Source organism: Halyomorpha halys, unplaced genomic scaffold, assembly GCF_000696795.3.
Source record: "Halyomorpha halys isolate HHAL.00 unplaced genomic scaffold, Hhal_1.1 Scaffold18.1, whole genome shotgun sequence".
In the NCBI taxonomy this organism is placed as follows: domain Eukaryota; kingdom Metazoa; phylum Arthropoda; class Insecta; order Hemiptera; family Pentatomidae; genus Halyomorpha; species Halyomorpha halys.
This window is the reverse complement of record NW_027114407.1, coordinates 314,531-341,360: the sequence shown is the minus strand read 5'-3', so window position 1 is coordinate 341,360 and position 26,830 is coordinate 314,531. Positions and strand designations below refer to the sequence as shown.

The 26,830-nt window shown below is 28.0% G+C and overlaps 2 protein-coding genes across 5 annotated transcripts in view; both read left to right on the top strand.

The window, feature by feature from the left end:
• Positions 1-2,714: 2,714 nt before the first annotated feature.
• RpS8 (ribosomal protein S8) lies at positions 2,715-10,622 on the top strand. Its single transcript, XM_014421020.3, has 6 exons — positions 2,715-2,829; positions 3,154-3,260; positions 4,621-4,720; positions 4,802-4,977; positions 9,628-9,757; positions 10,457-10,622. Exons 1-6 carry the CDS (start codon positions 2,826-2,828, stop codon positions 10,564-10,566), a joined length of 627 nt encoding a protein of 208 aa, XP_014276506.1. The 5' UTR covers positions 2,715-2,825; the 3' UTR covers positions 10,567-10,622.
• A 6,550-nt stretch (positions 10,623-17,172) lies between these two features.
• msn (serine/threonine-protein kinase msn) overlaps positions 17,173-26,830 on the top strand; it is a 45,265-nt gene continuing 35,607 nt past the window's right edge. For all 4 annotated transcript variants that reach the window (XM_014420630.2, XM_014420620.2, XM_014420611.2 and 1 more), the window contains exons 1-6: positions 17,173-17,390; positions 17,924-17,989; positions 21,887-21,943; positions 23,160-23,204; positions 24,375-24,657; positions 26,514-26,663. In XM_014420630.2, coding sequence (XP_014276116.1) covers positions 17,325-17,390; positions 17,924-17,989; positions 21,887-21,943; positions 23,160-23,204; positions 24,375-24,657; positions 26,514-26,663 — 667 coding nt within the window. In that variant the 5' untranslated portion in view covers positions 17,173-17,324. The remainder of the gene's footprint in view (positions 17,391-17,923; positions 17,990-21,886; positions 21,944-23,159; positions 23,205-24,374; positions 24,658-26,513; positions 26,664-26,830) is intronic.

Genomic DNA, 26,830 nt, shown 5'->3' with positions numbered 1-26,830 from the left:
AACAAACTATCTTCATAGATAACAATTGACAATCCAGTCTTTTTTTTTTTTTTAGTTATGTCAATTTTCGTTGGTCTTTGTAAAATATTTACGAATACATTAGTAACTTATTAATTAATAGATTAGTGACAAGAGTAGAGCTTTGAATTTTGAAATGTGGGAAACTCTATGCTGTTTGTTTAACTATTTTTTAATTTATATATTGATCTTGAAAAACCTCCAAGGCTTAAAGCTATTTTTTAAAAAGCCAGTTGTTGACAATTTTATAATTTTAAAAAATCGACATAACGCTAACATAAAACCTGTGATAAGGAGCTAATGTCAATTTTTATAGATGAACTTTCATTAAAGAAGAAAAAAATTTCTGTTATGCTTGTATGTCAGTATAACTTTCACATTTCTACTGGATTGATTTGAACATAATTACCTATATTTGAAGATCTTGGAATAAATTTTATTATTTTTAATAAATGCAGTTAGGCATGTGTAAGAGAAAGTATGATACCAACCTGCACAATCTGTGAAAATTCTATCAGAATCATATTTATGGTTCATTGATTATTCCCGGACAAAAATTTTACTCTAGTCACAGAACCAAATTCGTTCCTTGATGTCTAAAACATAAAGGAATCTGAGTGAAAATTTCAATTATGAGGAAAAATGTTTTTCATTCATTTTTCTTCTTTTGCATGAATATCTAAGTAACCTACCTTCAGTAATGAGAAAGCAAAACTAAGGAGAAATGTTTGTGCTTGAATTCTAATATAAAATTATTATTTTAATTGATATACAAAACATTAAAATAGCATTTAACAGATTCACTGAATGATAGTATATGATTAGAATTTTCAATTGGCCTCAGGTTGGAACTAATAAAGAAAATTACAACCATCCATTGTTTGTGAAGTTGATTGAATTATAGATGTTAAAAAAGAAGGTGGCAGCCGATAGTAATGGTGAGAAGTCAACGTTAACTGAATAAAGTATATTTGTTAAAAAGTTAAGCATTAAGGGATTTGGGGTATGTAAAAATCAGAGATTGTGAAATAACTGCTTACTCACTTCCGTAGTACTACAGTCCAGTGAGCAGCCCTTGACTTTCTTACTAAGGTTTCGCCCAGTGTCCCCATTCTGTGCCACTGCTGTCAAGTTTCTTGCTTTCACTTATATTCTAGCATCCTGTGGAATACTTCGGTATGGGCTTCCTTCCACAGTATGTCTTGTGTATCATCAGTATTCATCCAAACAAAGGATTCAGTTGGTGATGTGGTATAACTTCTTGGTCTTGTTTTCATTAATTGCCAGATCCATCTCTCGAAGTGCTCTTGTCATTTGTCTCACATCAGAAACAAATGCTTTTTTCAGTTCACAAAAAAATCTAACGATGTTTATACCATCTGCATATTCTACTAACTGTACCGTAAATATTATTGCACTGGTTTGGATACCAGAATCGCTAACAACCTCATGGACTAAGTTAAACAACACGTAAAGTGTCTCTTTGGCTCTATACACATCTGTCACACTGAGCTTTAATGTAAGTACCAAAAAAATTTATTGGTGTGGATTTAGTTCATCATAGATTTAATATAGTAGGTGGTATGAGAGTACAGTCAGTGAAAATGGCTCTAGTAGTATTTATTTATTATTTTTTCTTTTTGTGCTAATGATCCATCCAAAGTTGTAGGGTATCAGAGCAACAACTTTGAAATTTCTAATACACATGTGGGAATTATGGATAGAGCCATGGAATCTTCCACCTAGTTGCACTGATGAAGGCCTACATTTTAGTGCAAACCATTGGCACAATTAAAAAGTAAATTATATTTATTATTAGTGTTGTCATCCCATACCAACTTAATATATAAAATCTTCAGCTAACTACACTCATACCAATAAGGTTAGTTAATACTGAAAGTATTGGACCTTCCAAATCATATTCTATTATTATGAATTATACCCAGACATCATAAATTGAGTGAATTTAGGCCCTGACTTCAATTGAAAAGGATCCATTGGAGGTTTTGTTTGAGCAATCATCAGAAGCAAATGGGCAGCCTGTAATCCAATTAAAGTCGCCTTTAGACCATCATTTAAAAGGAAAGAAAATTTAGATCCGTCAGTCAAAAATGCGATATAAATTCTACTTATTATCGGTACTCTCTTTACTGACCCATCCCCAAATCCACGTTCCGGTCAGTTGTTTCTACACTTGTTTTTAAAAAATAATTTCTTCTCAATTGAGGTTTATACATTACATAAGGATTACTAAACTAAAACGGGAAAATAGTTATGAGATTTTGAAAACATAGCATAAGAATGGAGAAATGTACATTAATTGATTAATTGAAAAAGTTAGCCAGGCATATAAACAGCAATATTTTAAAATGTTTATTTAAAGTTTAAACTCAAAGAATGATTATCATTTTATAGACAATTTTTTAAAGTCTTAATTTTTAGGCTAAATAATAACTAACATTTTTTGTCTTATTATAAATCCTATTGAACGATCTTTACAATTTGAAAGTATTTATTCTACTAACCAATAGCTGAATTATTGACAAGAAGTCAGAAAGTTGCTCTATGGATGTTGGATAATAATACATTATTTCAGTAATTCAAAACTAACTATTTGTGGGAACAAGTTATATTTTAATTAATTCAAATTAATACTTAGATTTTATTAATACAGAATTTTAAGAATAAAGTTGTAAGTTGTATTGATGTAAGGAATATCGATATGCAATAAAGGCATTGGTATAGAGGAAGCACTTGGCATCAAACTCGTCCAGTAGCCATCTTTTGCCCTGCCTTCGTAGAGCAGCATGGGTAAGTTAAGAATCGCTCTGTTCTATCCATTTTCATCTTTTTATTTTAATTTATTTTCCGCGTAGGAATTACATGTTCGTAGTAGTGTTATGTTTAATTTATTTTTAAATAAGATTTTGTGAATTCCTTCTACACTACTATGAACTAAAACTTATGTTTTTGTCTTGTGACTGTGTTCCACACATGCCACTCTATTTTACAGAACATGTTACTTTGAACTAGTCGAGAAGGGTTCATATGAATTTAATGCAGTTTTTGGTTATAGTTATACTTAACTATTTATTGATGGAACGTGAGTTTACTATTGGTGTTTATTTCTTGCAGGTATTTCGCGAGATCATTATCATAAAAGAAGGAAGACTGGAGGTAAGAGAAAACCCATCAGAAAGAAGAGGAAGTATGAGTTAGGAAGACCAGCAGCCAACACTAAGGTAATTCCTCTTTTTTATGTTCATAGTAGTCTATGTATTTATGTCAAAATTTTGCTTGTCTATTTTGGCATTGTTAGTACAAATTTATTTTCCATTGTTTAGACTGTATTTCTCAATATATTGTATGTTAGGTTTTGACTTATGTTCACCCAAAAGGGGTGAATAAAACCCTAAAGGTTTCTTTTTAGTTGAGGTTGGGGCTTTACTATCTTCCACCATTCTGTAAAAGTGAATTTCGAAGATCTTGCTGCTTGTTTAGTACAATTTTTTCTATCTCAGTCCTTTGTTAAAAATTACTTGACTGATAATTGTATTTTAAAAACCTGTAGAACTTCTTTTATGTATCGAGCTTATAGTTTATTGGAAAATCAATGTAACATTGATATATTTGCAGTTTTATAATTCTGCCTAATGCTATTTAATAATTTATGAACTTCTATTGTAGTGTTTGGAAGTTGACCTTTTTTCTGGCATTAATCTAATTTTATGTTGTCTGTTAATTAGTACTGTTTTCTACATTTTCATTTTAATTTTTATGCTGTAAGTAATTCCTGTATGGTCATTGACAATAAACAGTTAACACCTCAGCTCAATTTAAAAATTCTCATGCTGTTATTGTTACATTTTAATTAATTCACAGTTGTTGGCTTGTGCTTTCTTGAAAGGCATGAACATACTTCCCAAAGTTAATAGCTGGAAATTAAAACCTTGATAGTATATTATTATCCTAGAATATTATTTTGTATATTATGCTTGATTTAAAATTAAATGAGGTGCTTTATCTTACCCCTTAATTTTTATAGTTTGTTTACTTGTGTAGAAGAAAACTAAAATGCAGTCTGTTTTATTTATATAAACCTCTGGAGTATGTTAATACAGTTCTGATGTTTTTGTTACCTTCCATGGATGTGGATTAATGTTTGATATTGCCATGCTGATTCCTAGGTTTGCCAAGAAACTATTAACATTGTTGCTTTTGCAAACATTTTTACAGAAGCAATACTTTTAAGTAATAATAATTTGAAAACTAAGTTCCTTGTCAACATGATTTATTAAGAAAATATTAAAAAATTTCTATTAAGAAATTTATTTAACATAGTTTTCTACCATGTTAACCCTGGTACAGACCCTATCTTGGTATATTAATTGAAAAATTAAAATCATTGCTATTAAACCTGTAACATATTCTTTCCAAAAGAGATTATTTTCTTGTCTATATTAATAAATTATATTACTCCTTTTTAAGTGCTAAAGCTTATGTTAAATATCTTCATTTCATGATTTTTGAACAGTTAATTTTTCCTATTATTAATTTATTTGTATAAATATTAATCTAAACATTTTTTTTTTTTTTTTGTAGTTGGGTCCAAAAAGAGTTCATTTGGTAAGAACCAGAGGGGGGAATACAAAGTTTAGGGCCTTGAGGTTGGACTATGGAAATTTCTCATGGGGTTCTGAATGTGAGTAAAATTTCATTCTTTTTTGTTGTATGTTTTATTATATTCAATATTTTTCTAAGTATGTTATCCCATTTTTCCTAGGTTGTACCAGGAAAACTCGTCTGATTGATGTTGTCTACAATGCATCAAACAATGAGCTTGTACGTACCAAAACTCTTGTAAAGAATGCCATAGTTGTGATTGATGCTACCCCATTCAGACAGTGGTATGAAGCCCACTACGCTATCCCATTGGGAAGAAAGAAGAATGCCAAATTGGTATGTATTATTAGTTTTAGTTACTAAATGTTTGATTTTTGCTATATTCATGAATACCATTATTGAGTAAGGAAAAACAAAACCATAAAAAACTAATATTGTTTTTAAAATAAGTCTTAAATCCATAAATCTGTCAATTGCCTAAGAATAATTTAGTGCCATTTTAATTCATAAACACTCAATGAAAATTAAGTTAGTTTTTGTCCCTGTATTCTCTTAAAAACTTTATGTTGAGCACCCAAAGAATTTAGGAAGCATTTAGTTATTGTATGTTATTACAAATGTTAAGAAATAGGTTATGTTTATTAATATAAAATTAAATAGTAAATTTATTTTCTTCTTTTATAAAGGGAAATAACATGTTTTCTGAAATAAAATTAATTAAGAGGAAAAAGTAGTATACTATTATTATGAGGTGAATTTTACTTTCATTTATGAGAAAATTTTAAGAAAAAATGCAATAACACTTGCTCTCTGCAGATGGTATCTAGAAGATATCTTAATAAGGCCAATTTCAAATAATTAAACTGCTATTAATACTCAAGGCGTTGAATGTTATTGTACTCTTGTTCATTGGAATTCAATTCATTGTACAAAAATAGATAAGTTAAAGGGTGGTTAACACCAAGGTCCGAATTTTAAATAAAAACTCAAAATATGCAGTAACAAAAAAATATATAGAAGAAAATTTTTAAATATACAATAAGACCAGTAAAAAATACTCTAATAGCTGTATTAGCATTTTAGAAGATGCAAAATGTAAAATTAAATGTATCGTTAACTATTTAGATCAGAATATCCTTGGTTTTATTATATGAGCTCTATGATGAGGTTTTATATTTTCGAGAACTATATAATGGCTAATGTTGTTTTAACATTGCTTATTCTGGTTCCTTGAGTTATGTCATAGTTACTCTGAGCGCTCATTTTATATTATTTTACTGTCTGCTGTTGCTTGGTTCTTAGCATTTATTATGTACTGTGTTGGTGATATATCAAGTTATATAGTGTATATAAATAACTTCTTTCAATTGCAAAGTACCTCAAATAATTATTGTTTGTTAAGTTTTGTTTTAAAGAACTGGAATTCTTTGATAGTTTATATTTTTACAAAATTTCTGAATTAAGTTTAACTTTTACTTATTTTTATTTTAATATGAATTTACATTATTAAGGCTAATATAAATAAATTATGCCTGAATAAAATATTATGTTTTTCATATTTAGGAAACTATTGTTTCACTTTATTCTGTATATATTTTTTGTGATTGTTAGATTAGGCAACAGGGTAGTTCATTTCAGGAATTGTAATGCTTAAATGTTAGTAGAGATAGAGAAAAAATACTTTCTTACAAAGTGCATTGTATTTTACTCAAATACTCACCCCTCTGAGCACCGAGTACTTAGGACAGTACATCAGTTGATGATTGATGAGTGCAAGTATTCAGCTCTGCCTTGTGATTGCCATAATATTCTCTAATCCTTCAGATTAGTATATTATTGTACTTATCAAGTACTTCATTCAACTAGAGTTGAATTTATTAACAATTGGATTTTATGTATCTTGGATATATATATATATAAACTGGTTTCATAAGTCAGTTTTTAGCCATTACATCTACTATCGCCAGCAATGGCAGGGTGTATATTGGTAGTAGTCATGATTGTCAGGTAAGATGGTACACGTAATGTTATTGAAGTAACAGTCACGTTACTATCTCATATGCCTTGACAGTGAACTGTTAAAGTCTGTCATTCCAGAAATTGCCATATTATATATTATATGATAGTTGCAGTCATGGGAGTACCATGCTTAAAGGTTGTTTAGTTATGATTCAAAATTTTGCTTGCTGTCCTAATTTTAAACTTACATCATATACTTTTTTTCTCTTTTATTTTTTGACTTTATTATTTACTGGTTTAGTAGATGAGACAGTTATATTTAAGATAAAGCAGAATTGGCTTGTTAATGTAATTAATTTTGTCAATGAAACTATACTTAATCAAATTTGATTGGGTTCTATGATGATTCCTATGATAATTGAAAACATTAAGCTAGTGTTGTTTTAACACAGCTTTTTATTTCTGTGATTTTTGTCATAGTTACACTGAGAACTCCTTCAAACTTACATTTGTTTCTATTCTCTCCATTAGTTGAATCTTAGAATATCATTGGCTATTTCCCTGTTTATCAAACAAAAATGATCTTAGTAGTGGTTCTTTGTGTTAACTGAGAAACACCTTTTATCACCATTTTTTATCATTTATACGACTTGTTAATTGCTTTTTAGTAAAATATTGCTTTTCTGTGGTAAACTTTAATAAATAAGCTATAGCTTTTCTATATTATGCTTTTTAAAGTCACAATCTAAAGATTTTTAAGTGTGTTTTACTGACAAGGTTACTGATAAACGATTTTGTGTTCAGTTGCTATGGACTTTGATTTGAGTTAGCCATGACCCTTTGAGTTCAGCTTGATATGTAAAATTGATTATAAACTTACAAAGTAAAGCTTATTTGTACCTCGGCTGTGCCAGGTGCAGGAAGGTTGTGTAGCTATTTAGTGATTGATCCCTAAATTGACATTGGTCCTATTCGTATGATTTTTTAGTAAAATAAATTAAATTTTCTGCCATTCTGTACCTAGAAGGAGGATAACAATTAAATGTTTCTCAAAACCTTTTTATTACGGCTCTGAATAAAAATAAAAGACGTTAGATCGAAATTGGATCAAGCTGCCCTCTTTAGAAAGCAAACAAAATATCTAGATCTTTATCCTGCATGATTTTGTTTTAAAATAGCCTTTGGTAGAGTGGTTGATAGTTATTTTAATTATCTCATAACCTAAATAAGAAATATGTTCTCTTATCTAGAAGATATGGATTGCATCCGATGAAAAAGAAAAAAGTAAACTTATTACTCCCTTATGCACACTTCAAAACAGTTACAAATCTTTTTTTTTCTTCATTACATCCTTAACTTTAATCTCTTATATTATTGTTAGTGTTTTTGTTTGATTCTGTGGTATCGTATAAACTAATAAATGTTGTGGGATGGATAATGACTAGTTGAATTACTATTTTATTTGAATTTTTTTTTATTTATCTTTTGTTAGGTTTGGAGGAACCTCCCTTATGTTTTTGTTATTAATTCTAAAAATTTGGATTAATTTTTGTTTCTATTTATACGCAAATTTATCTTGGAAACTTCAAATCTCCATTTATGTCTAGTTTTAACCAATTAGTTGCTCGTTGTTTTAAATAAATATTAGGCATATTTATAGTTATCTTTATTTTGGGTTCGCTTTGTTGTTGGTTTACAGGAAATGTAATGGTCACATGATGATATATTATTTCATGCGTGTCATTTGATGGTTACCAAAAGTTATTTTTGGTTAACTAGAAGTGATAAGAATAAAGACCTGATGACCATTAAAATTGTTTCAATGTTGATAACTTAATTTTAATTTTGTCCTTATTGCTTGATATACACTATTGGTCCTCCAAGCCAAGATCTATTACTCCTAATTATCCTTCATGTTTTTCTTTAAAAAAAAAATTTTTTTTTTTCTTTTTCCGTGAAAGTTAGGAGTTATAGTATTTGATTTGTTTTGAATAAATTGAGTAAAATTATAAGTTGTCCCTGCTGTAGTACTTCTAGCGACAAAATATTGTTTATTAAATCATTTATTTTAAAGGCATTTATGATGATAAAGCTGTTCTGAATTTAATGAAGATATTTTATTTTCCACAGCGCTCTGAGATGCTTTTTTTAACCAATATAGAGCGATAAAGATTTGACTCAAGATCTTCATAAATTTGGTTATTGCTTTCACTTATCTGTAAATGATATATTTAGTATATGGGGGAAGTACAGCAATCATTAAAAAATTCAAATTTTAGTTTTCGACAGAAATACATGGTTTGAGGCAAAAAACTTGGTTTAATTTAGGGCGAAGGGGAGGGAGATCATATGAGGCTTGTAGCTTCATAACCAGTGCTGTCCAAACTTATACAATTTTCAAGACAGCGAAAAACCTTCCTATTGACATGCGGATCAGTTTTTGTGGAATTTTTGTTATTTGTATCATAAGAACTTGTCCAGGATTATTACACAGTAGATTAAGGTTTCTGAAAATTTAAATTTTAGATGGAGCTGGTTGTGAACCAAACTCTGTGATAAACCACCATTTCAATGCAGTACAATAAATGATAATATTGGAAGTATAGAAAATCACTGCTCTATAATCTAAATCGTTGAAGATAGGACCTTCCAGTTACCAGTTGATTGGTGCTGCTTTCTTCATCGTTAAGTTGTTAGGAAGCTCAATATAGAACATTTTGAAAATTGTTGTACTTATAACATGGTCATTTCAAAATTTATGGTTGAGCTTAATGTTCAACCAGTTTTTTATTATTGAAATTATTTTTAATCCAAGTAACTTGTCATTTATTATCTTAACATTTCAGTACTGTGAATAATACTTATCTATCAATTATAGCATAAATGATGATAAAGCTGTTCCGAATCTTAATGATGATATTTTTTATTCCACAGCGCTCTGAGATGCTTGCAATTTATTTCATTAAAACTTATTTTTTACTTTTTTATTTGTTTCATTTTAACCATTGTATTTTATTTCCCATTCAGTCTGAAGCTGAGGAAGCTGTCCTGTACAAGAAGCGGTCTAGGAAAACAGAAAACAGGTACAAAGCGAGGCAGAAACTGGCCAAGGTGGAACCTGCTTTAGAAGAACAGTTCCAGACTAGTCGTTTACTTGGTATGAATTTTTTATTAGTTATAATTATCAGTTCTTGTCATTCTCTTAGTCCTTCCCTATTTTTAACTAAATATGAACAGTTTTAATGATGAGAATACTTATCTGAAGTAATCTGTTGAATCTTTTACCCACAGCGCTCTGATACTGTTCACTTCCAATAATTATTAAATTTACATAAGTAATGGTGTAACCCCTCTATTTTACATAATTCACACTCAGCTCTTAAATTTGAAACTTCTTAGTATAGATGTATTTGTTTTATTGTAAAACTGTTGATTTATTTTTAATAAATCATTGGGGAAAGTATCTTCCAGCTATTCTTTTTTAATTAATAAATTTGCAGGAGGTGGGCCTTAGCCTTAACATCCTCATCACATTAAAGAAATATTTTATTTTATAATGTAAAACACATTCATTATTAAACTCTCTCCAGACCCTTGGAGGTACGAGTACACACCCAAGTTAACTCTAGTGTATTTGAATTTAATCTAGCTGTCAAGTGTGCTTAAACCTTTCTTGTTTTTGTTTTGTTTTTTGAAAGACAGTTTTCAATTTATTATTGTTTTTTTATATTCATTCATGCTTATTGCTAAATGTTAGTTTTATTTTGTAACTATTTATCTGTTGTTGCCTTCATTAATTAATTACTCTTCCTATTTTGTCAAAATAGCATTATTAACGATAAATTTTTGCTTTTAGCTTGTTTAGCAAGCCGACCTGGCCAATGTGGAAGAGCTGATGGTTATATCCTCGAAGGGAAAGAGCTTGAGTTCTATTTGAGGAAAATCAAAGCCAAGAAAGGAAAGTAGATTTAAAAAAAAATTGTTAATGTCATAAAAAATAAAGCTTTTATGACTTTTTTAAACATGTTTTACTTATTATAATCCTTTATTATCTTTATTTAATTTCTTAATATTTTTCCTGGTAAGCCTGCCTTGTTTTCTCCCTGATTTGTTTTGATCTTCTGATTTATAATAAATTATCATGCAGAGTTTCTTTTCGAGTCATATAAAGTCTTCATACTGTAAAAACTTGATAAAAAAAACTGAACTATAGTAAATAATGTAAGAATTGTTGTCATGGTAAAGAAACCCAGGTAGGGATCCTTTGTTTGTGTGGAGCAAAACATACCAAAAAAAATCTAAAGATCTACTATAGAATCATAAAATTAAAGAAGTATCCAACCGTAAAAGAAGAGATAGCATTTTAAGTTCCTGGTGATTGGTTTTTATTACTTCTTTCTCATCAAGGCATGTACCAAATAAACGAATGTTTTCACAAATTAATCTAAATATGCTAGTAACAACTCAAAGACACTTTTGATAGTATAGTATTGGGTAGGGGAGGGGCACAGATGAGGTCAAAGAGAGCCATAATCTATTTTTTTAAAATATATATATGTATGTTATAAAGAATCAGATAAATTTTTAAACTTTAATTTGATTGCATGGTTTTTATGAGAAAAAAATTTTAGTGCTAAAATCAAAATTAAAAATATATTGACTAACCAACATTACTACCTACAATATGTGAACTGTGTAATATGGTTTGTAAACTAGAAACAAAAATCTTAATAGAAACTGCACTGGAATCAATGAAGAGCTCCAGTTATTGTCCGTAAGAGCTTTCAAAATAAAATTATTGGAATGCTTGAAACTTAAACTGGAGATGCTGAATGAGTGAAATGAAATCTATACCATGTGGATGTGGATTGAATAGTCATGAATTTCCGAATTGCCAAACAAAGCTGTCATAGTGAAATAATTTAATTTTTGGATGCCTCTTGATGTATTTTATATTTGCACTTTTTCACTTACATTTGTACTTAAGTGTGCTTTTTTACTTACCAGGAGATTATTATATATAAACTGAAGATATTAAATGTATGCTTTGACTAAATATAAAGTTTTATAAACGAGTTTAATTGGTTCTTTGTTAATTATTTAAAGAACTAATAAGGTCATTGTTTCAGCGTCTGATTCTCAGTTATTCAATCAGCTAACTAATTACAGTCTGCTCTTAATAGTTCAAATTTAATGGAAATAATTTTCTTTGACGCTTCACGAATGTGGTGGCAACAAGCAGCATTATAGCCTAATGTAAATGTAGGCCTTTAACACATAACATAGGTGTGCTCCATCATCAAATAATATAACCTTGTTTATGTACCCCAAAACATTGACTATCACATTCATGTTCAAAAATAAAACTCACTTTCAGAGAAAAACAAAATCTCAACACAGCATACATTAACTATCACACTATAATTTCTACTATAAGGGCTTTGGAGAAACAGAAAAAAATTGAGTTATGAAAAGGGATAAAAATAATTGTGTTATTGATAGTACACTAGTACACTTTTAAGCTACAGAGTTAATATTGCTATTCAAGTTATAATACTTAAATAAGGAGAATATAAGGTAAAGAATATGTATTTTTGTGATTAATAGCTTGATTTTCATTTACTTATTGCTTTATAAAAGTATGATTTTTTTACTTTCTAATTATAGGAATTAGAGACAATGAAATCTCAGGGTTGAATTGTCGAGTAATTCCTACTAATCCAATAAAACTCATCTCAAATCACTAAATATAAATTTAATTATCAAAAATATTTGAGAAAGTTCCTACTTTTCTCTTCTGTTAGTAAAACTTTTTTTTTTTCACTTTAAAATTAACACTTTATTTCATAAACATTTTATTTTCAATAACTACCATGAGTCATGACCCCATGCAAATACTCAAGAAGGCGAAGATGAATTTGAAGTATTAAAAAAAAATCCAAGTTTTAGCTTAATGTCAACTTTATACCTCAGGTAAAAACACTTGTTTTCTTTATTAAAACATATTGATTCCTATTTGTTGATCTATTTTCCTCTTTAAGTCCTATTGTATCCAGATTTAAAAATAAAATCAGAATGTATATTATAATATTTCTCTAAAATGAACACATTCGTTTTCAATTTATCATCTAAATAATAGAATTGAATCGCTTGGGACAAGAATGTGACAAGCCACAATTTTTAATACAATTAGAATTTTTTCAACATGCTCTCTTGTTTTCTATTGAGATAATTATTATAATAGTCGAGACAACATATTTATGTCCAATATTATGGGATGTGTACAATATAAAACATCTAATAATAATTGTAGAATTTTCCAAACTTCTAATGAAAAATTTATATCTGTGAATTTTTATATTCTTGCCCTGAGGCCTTCAATCTAAGGCAATTGTAATATCCTATGTATAGAAATAACTTTTTTGTATCTATGGATAACAATTACAACTTATACACTTAATTTCAGTGTAGCTGGTGAGCTTAATCAATTCTTAGACCAGTCAATTAAACAAAAATTCAAATAATTTTTGTGAAAATTAGAGAACATCTATTTTTAGTTCTAACAATGGAGGTTTCTCTGACACTGAAGTACTATTACAATATTTTATTCTCAGGAAGAAGTTATGGATTGAAGACGCAAATTTTAAAGATGCAAATTTTAACTTTTATGTGGATAGGTAAAGACCTATCCACATAAAAGTTAAAATTTGCATTTTTCGTACGTAATTGGCATTTCGTCCCGCTGTGGAATGGCATTAAACAGAGCAAATTCCCGAATAATGGTCCTTGAATTATTGAAGTAGAGATTAGCGGAGTTTCTTAAACTTATTTTTTTAGATTTTTTCAAAATTCTTAAAATTGACAAGTACACTTTTCATTGATTTAAAATTGAAATGAATCTCAGATTTTATCATAAACGTAAAATGTATTTTTACTTCCTTCAAACCCTTCAAATATAGATGACTTAAAAGTAAAAAATCTTAAAATGTTCGGGGTTGGGAAGGATTCTTTAAAAAAAATACAGGTTATATTATATTGAGTGTAATAGTCACTTTATTTATAGTTGTATCCTTTATTGTGAACAAGCAGTAGAAACCATTAATATCATGACTATAAATATAAACTATGATATTTCGTAATTATTTATGTATTTACGAATAGGCAGTCTAGATACTTAAGTATAACTGCACTCAAATTTTTCAGTATGCCGAAAAATTTGAGTGCAATTATATTAATAAATTTAAACGACTTTATAAATATAAAATTAAATTAAGCATTCATAAAATTCCATTTAGTTTTTAACAGTATATTTATGCATGAAAGATAGGATAAAGATGAGGTTGTTAGAAACTGAATTATCTATCATTTCTGTGGGTGGCATTATCCGCTCGTGTATGTATATCTATATTTGATTCAGCTCAATTTATACGCCACTTGTATTTTATTATTATTTAATCCACGTATGCAATAAGAAACCGATCAACATTTTTGTGAACTTGTGTTTTAGAAGATGTATCGATATTTTTTTTCCATTTCGAAACAAAAAATCCAAAGGCATAGAATTTCTTTATACTGCTATAAGTCCTATCACATTATAATTTTTTTTCCGATCCCTCTAAAACAGAATATGAATTAATAAATTGCATTACGCATTTGTTACATAAACCTATCTAATCCGATTTCTACCGTTGGTATTTTAAGGTGTAATACTGAGATATTTACTGTGGTTTGAATGGTCCATTCTGTCAGCAAATTTTTTTTTCTGATAAAGGCTCTGACCACATATTCAATGAAAAATTAGGGTTACTTAATCTTTTTGTACACATGACTCCTTTTCTTCTATAATTTGACTGGGTTTTCGTTGCGAAAATATAAAATTAACAAAAAAAAAATTGTTTGGGTCCTTATTGCTTAATATTGTCGAAAAGGTCTATTTTAATTGAAAAGGTGCTTAAGAAACAATAATTTGAGGATTATAAAAAAATTAAAAGGCGTAATTACTACAACAATTATTACGTGTTTAAGAAACGCCAGTGGTCTTTTCTAATAACGTTTTTATTTGTTATTACTTTTAGGAATTAAAAGTACTGTAATAGTACCTATGTATATGCAATAGAATTTTTTGATAATATTACAACTTTAATTCATACATTCTAGAATATTTTTTTCCTCTGTAGTTAATTTATACTTTAATATTATCAATTTGTAATTGGTACATTACTAATTCTTTTATTATAAAATATGTGCATAAATAGTCACCACAATGGCTGGAAGATAAGATTTGATTGCTGAAATCGCTTTGTAGGAAAATTATCAGTACTTTACACACGTTTCTCCAATAACATGACCAATTCTTTAAAAAGATAATTTGACGTTTTTCAATCTTTTTAAAAAATCTACAATGAATCATACCTTTATTGATAGATTCTGTAAGATTTGATTACGAAAACTGCTGATAAGGCAATTTTATAAAATTTCACTTATTGCTCAACGTTTCATATTGAGTTAATGCATGCAAACTTTTTCATTGGAAACTAAATTATTTAATTTAAGAGGGAAGTCTTGGTCAATCAAAATATTAGAACATTTATTTTTCTTCAATATTTTCGTTACTGAGGCAGAAACGTTTATAGTATTTAATTATAGGTGTCATTGTATTTATATTCAGCTATCTATCTTGCCATAAGCCGAGAATATTTTATATGAACTGATTATTAATTCATTCATTATTAGAACTTATAAAAAAAAAATTATATTTCACCCTATTGTTCTATTGCTATACATACATACAAATAAAACGGCATAATTATTGTACTAAATTAACACAAATTTACTCACACCATGAATTTATTATACTCGTTCAATCATTTTTTACTTATTAAAAAATCCGAATCCCATGGATTTAAATATTTGTTGTTTAAAATATTCTAAACAGAGTATTATTATGTACTGTTGCTGGTCGTCCCTTGTTTCTGAACTAGTGAGCCGTTATCAATGAAACTCAAGGGGGTAGTAGAGAAAAAAAAATCTTTGGGGGGCGGTCAACTGTATCATTTTTCTTGTTTCGTGCTGAGAAATTTAGCAATATTTTTCTTTTTCAGGATTAAATTTAGCATAGCAAATTGTTTCACAAATATGGTTATATTTATGTCTGTAAAAATTGTTTGTTTTTTTGAAGCATTACGGCATTGAATTTTTTAAAAATCAGGGTACTCATTTTTGATAAAACCGAAATGTCGAAATCATGAAAAGTTTGTAAGAAAATTCTCCTTTACATAAAAACGTAAGACTTTTCGATTTTTTTTTTCACTAGAATTGATTAGATTAGGTAATTTGAAAAATTTAAATACGATATTTAGAAGTGCAATATTAGAAAAATGAATATGAATTAAATTGAATAATCATTGTGTTTACATATAGTTAAAGAAGACGTAAATTATTGCGTTACAATAGGTGCGTGTATATATTGTATTCATATATGATTGAATAATTTATCATGAAATAGGATTATAAATCAGGTGATGAGAAAAAATTCTGGACAACTATAGGTTTGGAAATTATAATTTCTGTCACATTTATTATTATTATTATTATTATTTCCGTTTTAGATTGATCTTGTGAATAAATTGTAGGTTTATAATTGATAATTAGACAATTGCCAGAAAATTCCCAGAATTTTTGTCGGAATTAAACACACTTATGTACATATCGCCACCTTGCTTGAATAGTGGCAAATCTGACAAAAAAGCTTTGTTCTTATTTTGAAATGGACGGCTATTAGAATATTTTCTAAAAATATTGCCATAGCCAAGGGTTTCTTTCTCTACTGTGGTCCCTTTATAGGTTTTTCGAAAAATAACCACAGTGTATAGTAAACGTCAAATAAAAATAAAATACATTGCCACTATTCAAGCTAAGCAGTGATATATTCATTAATATAATTATTTAGAAGTAAACATTCGAAGCACTTAATGAAAGTTGATTAGTGTGCTACTAGGGAATAAATATTTTTCTATTCACTATCAATTTCTTATTTTGATAAATGAGAACATTTTTTGTTCGAAATCTCGAAAAGCGGGGGGTGGCCTCCCAGTGTCTCTCAAAGGGACGGGCCCATGACTATAATAGAATATGAACAATAACATTTCCCAGCATATTTTAAAACCAATTTCTACTAGATTTTATAGTAGGTTTTACATAATAAACTGCTATGAGTTCATATTTTTAATCATTAAATTTATAACGAACAAATTATTTTCATTTTTGTAGCTTGACAATTAATAATAATTATATTTGACATTAATTATCCAATATAGCAATTTCCGGAACTTATAACTCTTTTCCCTGATATACAACTAACCTTTACCATTTATTTTAAAGAAATGATAGATTAGCTGATGGTGCGTTAATCTAATTTCGTTGAAATTAGCCAGTTAAAATTTTTCATTCACAAAAAAAAAAGGGTTTTTTAAATGGAAGAATTTAACGAGCAGTGAATTTCACATGACGTCATTGAAAGTAGTTGATAAGTAGGTGTGGACGGCTTTAGCGAAACAGTGTCATGTGCTGAAAGTGTAGCGTAATATGTGCTTGATAAGCAGATAGCACAAGTCTAAAGGGTTATAAACTTACCCCTAACATCTCTATCAATGTTTTCTTCCTTTTGTGTCGTTATTAAATGGATTATAAAGTTATAACTTAGTATTGTTAGAAAGAATTTCAAGATGGCGCACAATTTAGCTCCGACTGTAAATTGTTCATTAGACGATATAGATTTAAATGCATTGAAAGTGAGTGACTTTTTAACATTATTTATTGATTGTTAGTGATTCCCGTCAAATAGTATAAATTTGGTTTCAGATCCTGTCCCATAATTGATCCTTTGTTTCAACTTCACTCAATGTGTTGTTTATGTTTTATGTATTTATTTGTTCTGTTTTTTAAAATTATAATTATTGTGTATAGTTTTAAATAGATTTTCTGACTGAAGTGTTTACCTCCTAAATTTGGTATTTAGAGAATATAATGTTAAGAATTAATGTAACTTCACATTTTGTAAACTGTAGGTATTCAACAGTTTTGTGCACCACCCAGTTTTATTCATGATATTTTGTAACTTCTTGAAGCTATTTTTTTACTTAATGTCTATTGAATATATTTAATATAAAAATATGTATGCATGTATGCGCACACCTTTCAATTATTAATTTCAATAATAAATTCTAATTCTTTGTTCATTGATTTATTTTGTATCAGTTAATCATTAGAAGCTATATATATTTAAGCGTATCAATGTATTCAATTTTTTAATTATCTATTGTAGGAACCAGCTGGAATTTTCGAGTTAATAGAAGTTGTTGGAAATGGAACTTACGGTCAAGTTTACAAAGTAAGTCAAAATTTTAATACTTATATAGTAATAGGAAGTATTATTCTTTTAATAATCATTATTATCAGAATGATAGTGAAACTAGTGTAATTTCCTGTTGAGTTTCCTTTTTAAGGAAATTAGGATGACTTATGTTTCAATGTCTTGATTACATTTTTTTAGTGTTTGTTTCAACTGTTGAAAACAAATCAGTTATCTAATGGTTTAAGTGTCATTGTTTTGTTGAAACTTAGTATCATAGTCATTCATGAAAAAAAATAATTTCCAATTGTTGAATGTGTTCCATTAAATTTGTTCAATTCTCAGTCTCTTTAAATTTTGCAATTCATTGATACAAATGTTTTTCAAAAATTGAAAACTTGTTCTACTTATGAATAAACAATTTCTTTATCCTGTTTGAAATTACATTGTATGGGTAGTAACTTCTCTTGGTGTTTACATTTAGGAAGCAATCCATTGTCATGGTTCTGAGGTCATTCCCACTGATTTTCATTTTTCAGTATTAATTGCTGCTTCAATGAGTTAATGCCTCATGTCCTAATATAAAATCTTAAATATTGATTTTGTTTTTATAGTAATAATTGTATATTTCTTTTCATTATTTTACATAAGTAAATCTATATATCACAACTAATTATTTGATTTGGTAATAATTTCATATTTTTAAAGGAATAACTCCTATTGTTTTGTTTGTTTAGATTTTCAATACATTCTACAAAAATCTTATTAATAAATTATTTTTTTAATATTTATTGTCGCAATCATAAATTAGGTTCTGTTTTAGTAGGTAGTATAATTTGTAAACAATCTATTTATTATAGTATAACCTAGCTATAACTGTTAAATAATTATGGGATTTAGTAGTTGTTTATTTTATTAATTAGATTAATGTACTAGTTATGGAGGATTTATTTGTTTTAAGTGTTAATATTTGTTTCCTCTTGATTCTAATAGTTTAATTAGTGACTAATTTATATAGGTAGCCATTAATGTTAATTTATATTCATTTGAAACAGATCATAACCTGATCATTGGGTACACACCCTTTATTATTACTCTTTTTAGTCTATTGCTATTAATAAAGTATTATCAAAGATATTTGTTTGTTATTAATTATGATTAGACAATCCTAGATCTTTATTTGGAATGATTATTTTTCATTTGTTTAATATTTAATTTTTTCTGAACTTGAAAATTTTCGCTTTTAAGCTAGACAATAACTGTTGTTTATTCTGGAATGGTAAATATTCTACTTAATTGAATATGTCTGAGAAATTTGATTTTATATTTGCATTCAAGTTGGTACTTTAATTAATAGGATTAAAAATCACATGATCAAATTTAGCCTTGGTTTTTGTTCACATACCTGTTAAATTTAAAAGTTAAATCAGATATTTTAATAATATCTTAATTGATTATGTAAGTCTTCCTGACGGTGGATTTAATATTGAAATTAATGCAAAATTTTAATTTATTTGAACTTTCACATTAACTCTTCTGCCCAGTTATTTTCTTTGAAATTGACTATGCCGCTTATTATGTTTGTTTATTACAGCAAACATCAAGAATAAGATTATGGTTAGGAACGTTTGACATCCTGATTAGGTGTATTTTTATAAATACTAAATGTTATTATTATTATTATTTCTTTTAATATGCTTTACTATTATTCTCAATTTTAATTTTAGAAAATTAAATGTTTCAAGTATTATTTATACATTTTCTTTTCTTTTTGAGTTAAGTTGGTTATTAATAACTCATAAAACAGTTCTAAACAAGATGTTAATTGCTATTTAAGAGTGAAATTATAAGGTCTTTGTTTTGGTCATTTAATTCTCAATTGTTCAATTGACTGACTGATCCCAAAGGAATTCTTGATAGCTCTTATTTTAAGGATATTACAGATTACCTAAAGTTGTTTTTAGTTTAAGTCAAAAATAAAAGTTAGGTTTTAGACATTTTAAGTTACACAGTTTATATTATTTGAGATGTGGGTGATTAAATTAGGAGCACTGAATCCAAAGGAGTTAAACAGCAGTATCTTTTCATTGTTAAAGATTTTAATTTCTGCTTTCTAATTGTATAGTACATATCACTCAATACGAAAAATACGAAGAAGAAAGAGAAGCATTTGGAGTTTGTCTATTCAAGTTAATTTGTCACTTCGCTTAAAATCAGTTATTTATCCCTGATAAATATCTTGTCAGAAAGTTTTTTAGTCTATACTTCTTACCTTTTTTGTCTAAAAGTTGATTATTCCTAATTGTTTATCAATTAATTAATCATGAATAAGGAACATTTGTAGTTATAGAAGTTAAATAAATAATGTTGGCCTAGTACATAGGTCAGTACATTTTTTTTTTTTTTTAATCATCCCATTATTTTCTTTTTTGAAAATTGATTTTACTGGAGAATTATCCTTTTCCTTCATATTTCTATTTAGTACATAATTTACCTACTAGGTATACTAATATACCTATATTTCAAGATAAATGATTTATCCTTTTTTTTTATAAATTTATTATTCTTGTCTCAGTTGAGTAAGAAAACTACTACAGGCTCTAATTCAGATGGGGAGAAGAATTATGAGTGAAAGTATCTGAAAGAATGTAGTGAAATTTATATTAAATTCCATTTTATACTAATTCCAAACAGTTCTCCAAATTCAAATCAAACAAGCCATTTTTAAATAAAGGTGTTCAGGGATATATAGTTGATGGTATCTATTCATAGATTATATTATTCTTGTCTCAGTTGACAAAGAAAACTACTACAGGCTCTAATTCAGATGGCGAGAAAATTCCCTAGGAAAGGGAATATAACTAATTCCAGAAAAAGTTAAGTTCTGGTCATTTCTTGGAAGGAGGAAGATCAACCAACACCTTTTGTGTTATGGCAAGGAGCTTGAGATTGTTGAAGACTTCTCACATCTGAGTGCAATGATTAGGAGCAGTGCTACCATAGAATAGGAAGTACCTAGCAGAATTACAAAAGATAATTAGATATATTATTCCATTTGCAACACTAAAGTTAGCAAGAGAGAGGTCACCTACCAGGTCGAGTTCTAATTTTTTGAAGCTGTTTATCTGCTGACTTTAATGTTTAAATTTGATTGAATTAAACATATGAATCATAACAACTGCCATAGAATGAAATATCTATGTCAAATGGCAGGCAAGATATATAGAGATTTGGAGAACCTGGTCATGCCTTCATTGAAAACCATCCTCTATCTGAAGTAGTTCAAACATGTATGAAAGGTAGACAAGAATGGAGACCCTAGAATAATAATAGAAGCTCGACAAACTGGGAGAAGGTCCTGAGGTAGATCTAGGATATGGTATAATGAGTATATTGGAAGTTTGGGGACCTTAAGAGGAACCTTAGGCTGTCGACACCAAACCCTGAGGGCTTGGTCAGGCAAAAAGTGGAAGTAAAAGATTTTTATTATTTTGTGTTAGTGCTAAATGAGTTTTTTTGTCTAGCGAATTCGATAAATTGTACATTGTTTTTTTATGAACTAGTTTCAAAACTATTTGTTCTATGAGAACACAATTTGAAGAAAATTTAATTAGCTTCCATTTCATTCAGACCAATGGTTCTCTCAAAAATTGCCTATAACTGAAAATATCGAAAGTGTATTGCCTATAAATTCGGACCCTGCTTATTAGCTGTTGTGATTACTCAACAGTAACTATCTTCTTCCAATGTAAATGTTTTTTTGTTTTTTTTTTATTGTGGTAGCTGTTATTAACATTATTGTTTTTATTTAAATGTTGAGTTGCCTAAATTGCTTTGGTCTATTACACATTTTATTTATCATTTATTTTAATCATTTGTCTAAAAAGTTCAAATTATTTACTTCATTAATTTATGCAATGTTATAATTTTTTTTAGGGGCGCCACACAAAAACTGGCCAACTTGCTGCAATTAAAGTTATGGATGTTACAGAAGTAAGTTATGATTTATTTTCAATCAATTATTATTGGTCCTTTATAAAGATATATAATTTATATGTGATGTTAGTAAAAAACAAAATAATATATGCGCTAATACCTGAAATGGACATTTTATGCATAATGTTGAATTATATATATATATTTGTGATGAAATATAATTCTGCACTACAGTCTGGAGATTATTTTGTCTTATCTGATGTCGAACATTCTCTTAAATATTTTCTCTCTGATACAAAATCAAATATTTTGTGAGTATGGTTAGGTTTATAAAAGAAGAACGAGAGTATTAGAAAAAAAAAATTGTACCACTCCAACCCACTATGGAGTCCTGTTTTTAGACCAACCGTGGTGCTAGGAGTTGATTTGGTCAAGACCACAATAATCAGTCTCCTAGATAATTGTAAATTGAAACAAAAAATTCTTGCAGAAATTCAATTTGCATAAAACCAATTTAGAATATCTGGTACTAGTTCTCAAGTGTTTCTATCAAGTGGCTCATGGCTATGTACTGAGATTGAGAAAATAATTAACTTTTATTGTTTGTTTTAACCTGAAATTATGAAAGGATTCACATTGATATGAATTTAGACACCAACCTTAACTGAAAAGAGTTGGAGGTTTTTATGTCTCATGAGAAGTATAGCAAGGAGGAATTGATAGTTGTGATCCAATTAAAGTAGTATTAGGTTATAGAATTATAGCAATAGAACATTTTGTGTCAATAAGTCTACGCCCACTGGCCATGATGAAATGACACTTATGAACTGCTCCTGAATTCCTTATTTCTCACCAAAATGTTACTTCAAAAGATTAATTTTTGACAGTATTTTAAATTAAATATACATTAAAATTTTTTTTTGTTTCTAGTTATTAATGATCTTTTATTAACTGTCTTGTGAATCATACCATCTTGGTTTTAATTAATTTGGATTAATTAGTGGGAATCAGATAGTAAAAATTTTTAAAATGAGTCTTTAGTTGTTTGAATATTAAAGATATTACTTATTTCTTAAGTTAATTGTGTTACAAATTAAAACAACGTTGTCACTAAATTGATGCTAGTATAATTTTGAAGTTAGTCCTAGCCTATATACTTATTTGTTATTGCTGTTGGAACATTATTCTGGTTAACTATTGATTATCGTTTTAAAATGAGTTTTTTTTATTACAAACATGTTTTATCTTAAAATCATTTTTTTTATGCTTTTAGGATGAAGAGGAGGAGATCAAGCTTGAAATAAATGTTCTAAAAAAGGTAATTATTAAGTTAAAATTAATTTTCATTAAACTTTTAAAAATCTAGTATTTTTGTAAATTAATAAAAGTAAGTAGACTTATAATAGTAAGCTCTTTTTTCTTTTAATAATTAAAGTGTTCAAAGATATTAACTGTAATATCTTTTTTTGGCTTAACTGCTCTCATTGTCTGTTACCTGGTTCTCCCAATTCTCATCTAATCTTTATCAGTTGTTCTAAGAAGTATATTGTGGGATGATGCTTAAATTATATCTTACCCCTTTATTTTTTGTAAAATAGTTTTGTTCCAAGAAAAATCCTGTTTATTACTGAAACATTGTAAGCATTGTTACTTCTCTATAATACCTTTTCCACCTGTGCATTATTGTAGCATAAGTAATGCAGGCCAGGCTGGTTAGGAAGAGTTACGTTTTTAATAATTTGACCCTTAAAACTTAATGATCAGTTGAGCCATTAGCTCAATGAATTGTTACATATTTTGAAATGAAAAGATCAAACACATCACTTTCTTTGTGGCTACACCATAATAGAGCATAAAAATAGGTTAGGTGCTCTAATGACAGTAAATCATTTGGATTTGTCCAAAAAATATGAAAACCTGGGTTTATTCAACCTTAAATATAATGATTTGCTAATATTTTTCTAACAAACAATTACTGAGCCAAGTGGAAGAATGTGTTATGTTGCATAAATTTACATAGGAGAACAATTGAATTCAATGATTTTTTATTACTTCTTTAAAATGGATAAATCTAATTTTAACTTCTGAAAATTTCCCAATGTCACATTTTTTCAAAAGTGAGTTAATGATATGTAAGAACAGCTGAAAAAAAAAATTCTTCCTGTGTGGTCAAACCCAAACAAAAAGAGGTAATTTCCATACTTGTTAAGAATGGGTTCAATAAATATCAAGACAAGGAATAAAAGATCCTCCATGCATGAGAAGAAAAATAGACATCCCAAGATAAATAAACTCAACATTTAAGGCTTAGAAATCAATAGTTCTTTGATGACTTATTTAAGAACAAAACCTGATTGAGTTTTCACACTTTGAATTTCAGTTTTCTCACACACAAGTTTATTGGACTTCTGTTTTTCCTCCTCCTCTCCCCTCTCCTTGGTCCTCATCTCAAATGTACTTTTATGAATGTAATTTTTTTTTTTTTCAGTATTCTAATCACAGAAATATTGCAACTTACTATGGTGCATTTATTAAGAAAAGTGCACCAGGAAAAGATGATCAGTTATGGCTTGTTATGGAATATTGTGGGGCAGGATCTGTTACTGACCTCGTCAAATCAACTAAAGGCCAATCGCTTAAGGAAGAATGGATAGCATATATTTGTCGTGAAATTCTCCGAGGTCTTTCATATCTTCACTCCAATAAGGTTATTCATAGAGATATCAAAGGACAGAATGTGCTGTTAACTGATAATGCCGAAGTAAAATTAGGTAATTTTATTGTTACTATTCCTCTAGGTTCTGTACAGAGTTGGGCAAAAATCAGGTATAGTTGAAGCTAATAGCTAAAATTACCGTGTATACAATATTTAATTATCAATGGTTCATTCATGAATAAGGGTCATATACATGGTAATTTTAGCCATTAGTTTTAACTATAGCTAATTTTGTCCATCACTGGTTCTGTACAACATATAGAGTTTTGTATGGAACTAGATATTTTGTTATAAATTTTTAAGATTAGTAAAATTACGTGTCCTTTTATCTAAGCATTGTAAATGGAACAAGTAAAGTTTTTATTGCAATTAAAATAATTTTTATAATATACTTTTTTTTTTGTAAGAATTCAATTATTCCTTTAAATTAATTTAAAATTTGTTTTTTTATTTTTATGTGGTAAGAAATTGTGTTAAAAAATTTGAGTCTATTCCTTAATATTCTCATCTAAATTAATTTTATCTAATTAAGCTTCTGCATAATATTTTATTATAATCACTTAGAGATGTTCAGACCTCTCAATAATATTCAACCCTGAGCCTAGAGATCTAATGATCTTCCAAAAATATCATACTAGCTCTTCAATATTTTCTACTTGAGAAAATATTTAGTCTTCTCGTAACATGCATTGTGCAGTTTACACATAGTATGCCATTTAATTCGCCAGTAATTTTGACAAAGAAAATATCTTATATAAAAAAAAAAGAGAAAGTATTTATATAATTGTATTTTGAGAGATAAGTTATTCTGAAAAAAAAAAAGAAGTACAGAATTCAATACAAGTACGTTTAAATTAAAATCTTCAAATATTTCTCATAAAAATAATTAATAATTAAATTTCCTTTATTATGAAGTATCATACAAAATATTTTAAGCAAACGAATATATTTTTTTTTTTTTTGGTTTTAATACAGTTAGCTTTTTATTTATTTTAGTAGATTTAGTTATTACTAAAGTCTTGGTGCATAAATTCATTGCTGATATTATATATCTTGATTATAATCTGTATTTGAAGTAATCTTATATTGCTTTTTATTTTTGCTAATCCTTTATTTAATTATGTGTACAACTCTATAAATTATTATTATTGACTGTCTCTTCCTTTCATCCTGTATTATAAATTTCACTGAAAATTTAGGAGAAATAAATTGTCCTTTGTGGTCTTCTGAAGCCAAAAAAAAATGTATTTGAACAAAGACAGTAGCTAAGAAATTTGTGTAATGGAAGGTGAAATTTTGGTTCAGCATTTTGGTATATGTGTCTAAATTTTGGTAATGATAGCCTTCAAGATTCTCGATCAGATTGCTTTTCAGAGGTATATTGTTTTGAAACCCTGAATTATCACTTGAAATAGAGGTTTCAAATACTATGGTAAGCCTCCATTTTCAAACCTTTGTCAGAATTATATGACCTAAGACAATGCTTCTGATTGTGATGTCTGACCATGATATTTTCTGGTCAATAGAAAATTTTATAAAGGTCAGTACTTAAAAAAAAGATGTCAAATCACGATATGGGAAGTTTTTGAAAACCAAAGCCTGATGTTACCACCTAATTCAACTTTAAATAAAAAGGGATTGTCAGTGTACAATATTGAAAAAAGTAATTAACAATTATGATGCCCTATATTTTGAAGAATAATTTTAATGTTTAGATTTTACACTGAAATTTAAATAAAACTTGTTTTATGCACAAAGACTTAAGTAACAACCTCGTATTAAATTTTTACGATTTTATACCTTACGTATTAATTCTCTTGGGTCTTATAGTTTATTTATTAAATTTCTTGTTTTATTATTAAAACAAAATTTCAAAATTGTTAAATTTTAAATTTAAATATTTTATTATAGTTGATTTTGGTGTGAGTGCTCAACTGGATCGCACCATTGGGAGAAGGAATACATTTATTGGAACACCTTACTGGATGGCTCCAGAAGTTATTGCTTGTGATGAAAATCCTGATGCCACCTATGACAACAGGAGTGATTTATGGAGTTTAGGTAATTGTAATTAATTTATGTGTATTTTCCATACAAATGTTTAATATTTTTCAATAATAACTTTTGAAATAACTTTTTATAAACTTTCTTTTATGAAATAAATTTTGATATATATTCAAGAATGTGGAGATAATATTTTAATAAGGTGTAAATATTTGTGAGATTGC

Excerpts from the sequence above, each read along its gene's own strand:
- RpS8 (XM_014421020.3), top strand. Across the intron at positions 3,261-4,620 it reads GACCAGCAGCCAACACTAAG|TTGGGTCCAAAAAGAGTTCA; the intron begins GTAATTCCTCTT and ends TTTTTTTTGTAG. Across the intron at positions 9,758-10,456 it reads CCAGACTAGTCGTTTACTTG|CTTGTTTAGCAAGCCGACCT; the intron begins GTATGAATTTTT and ends TTTTGCTTTTAG.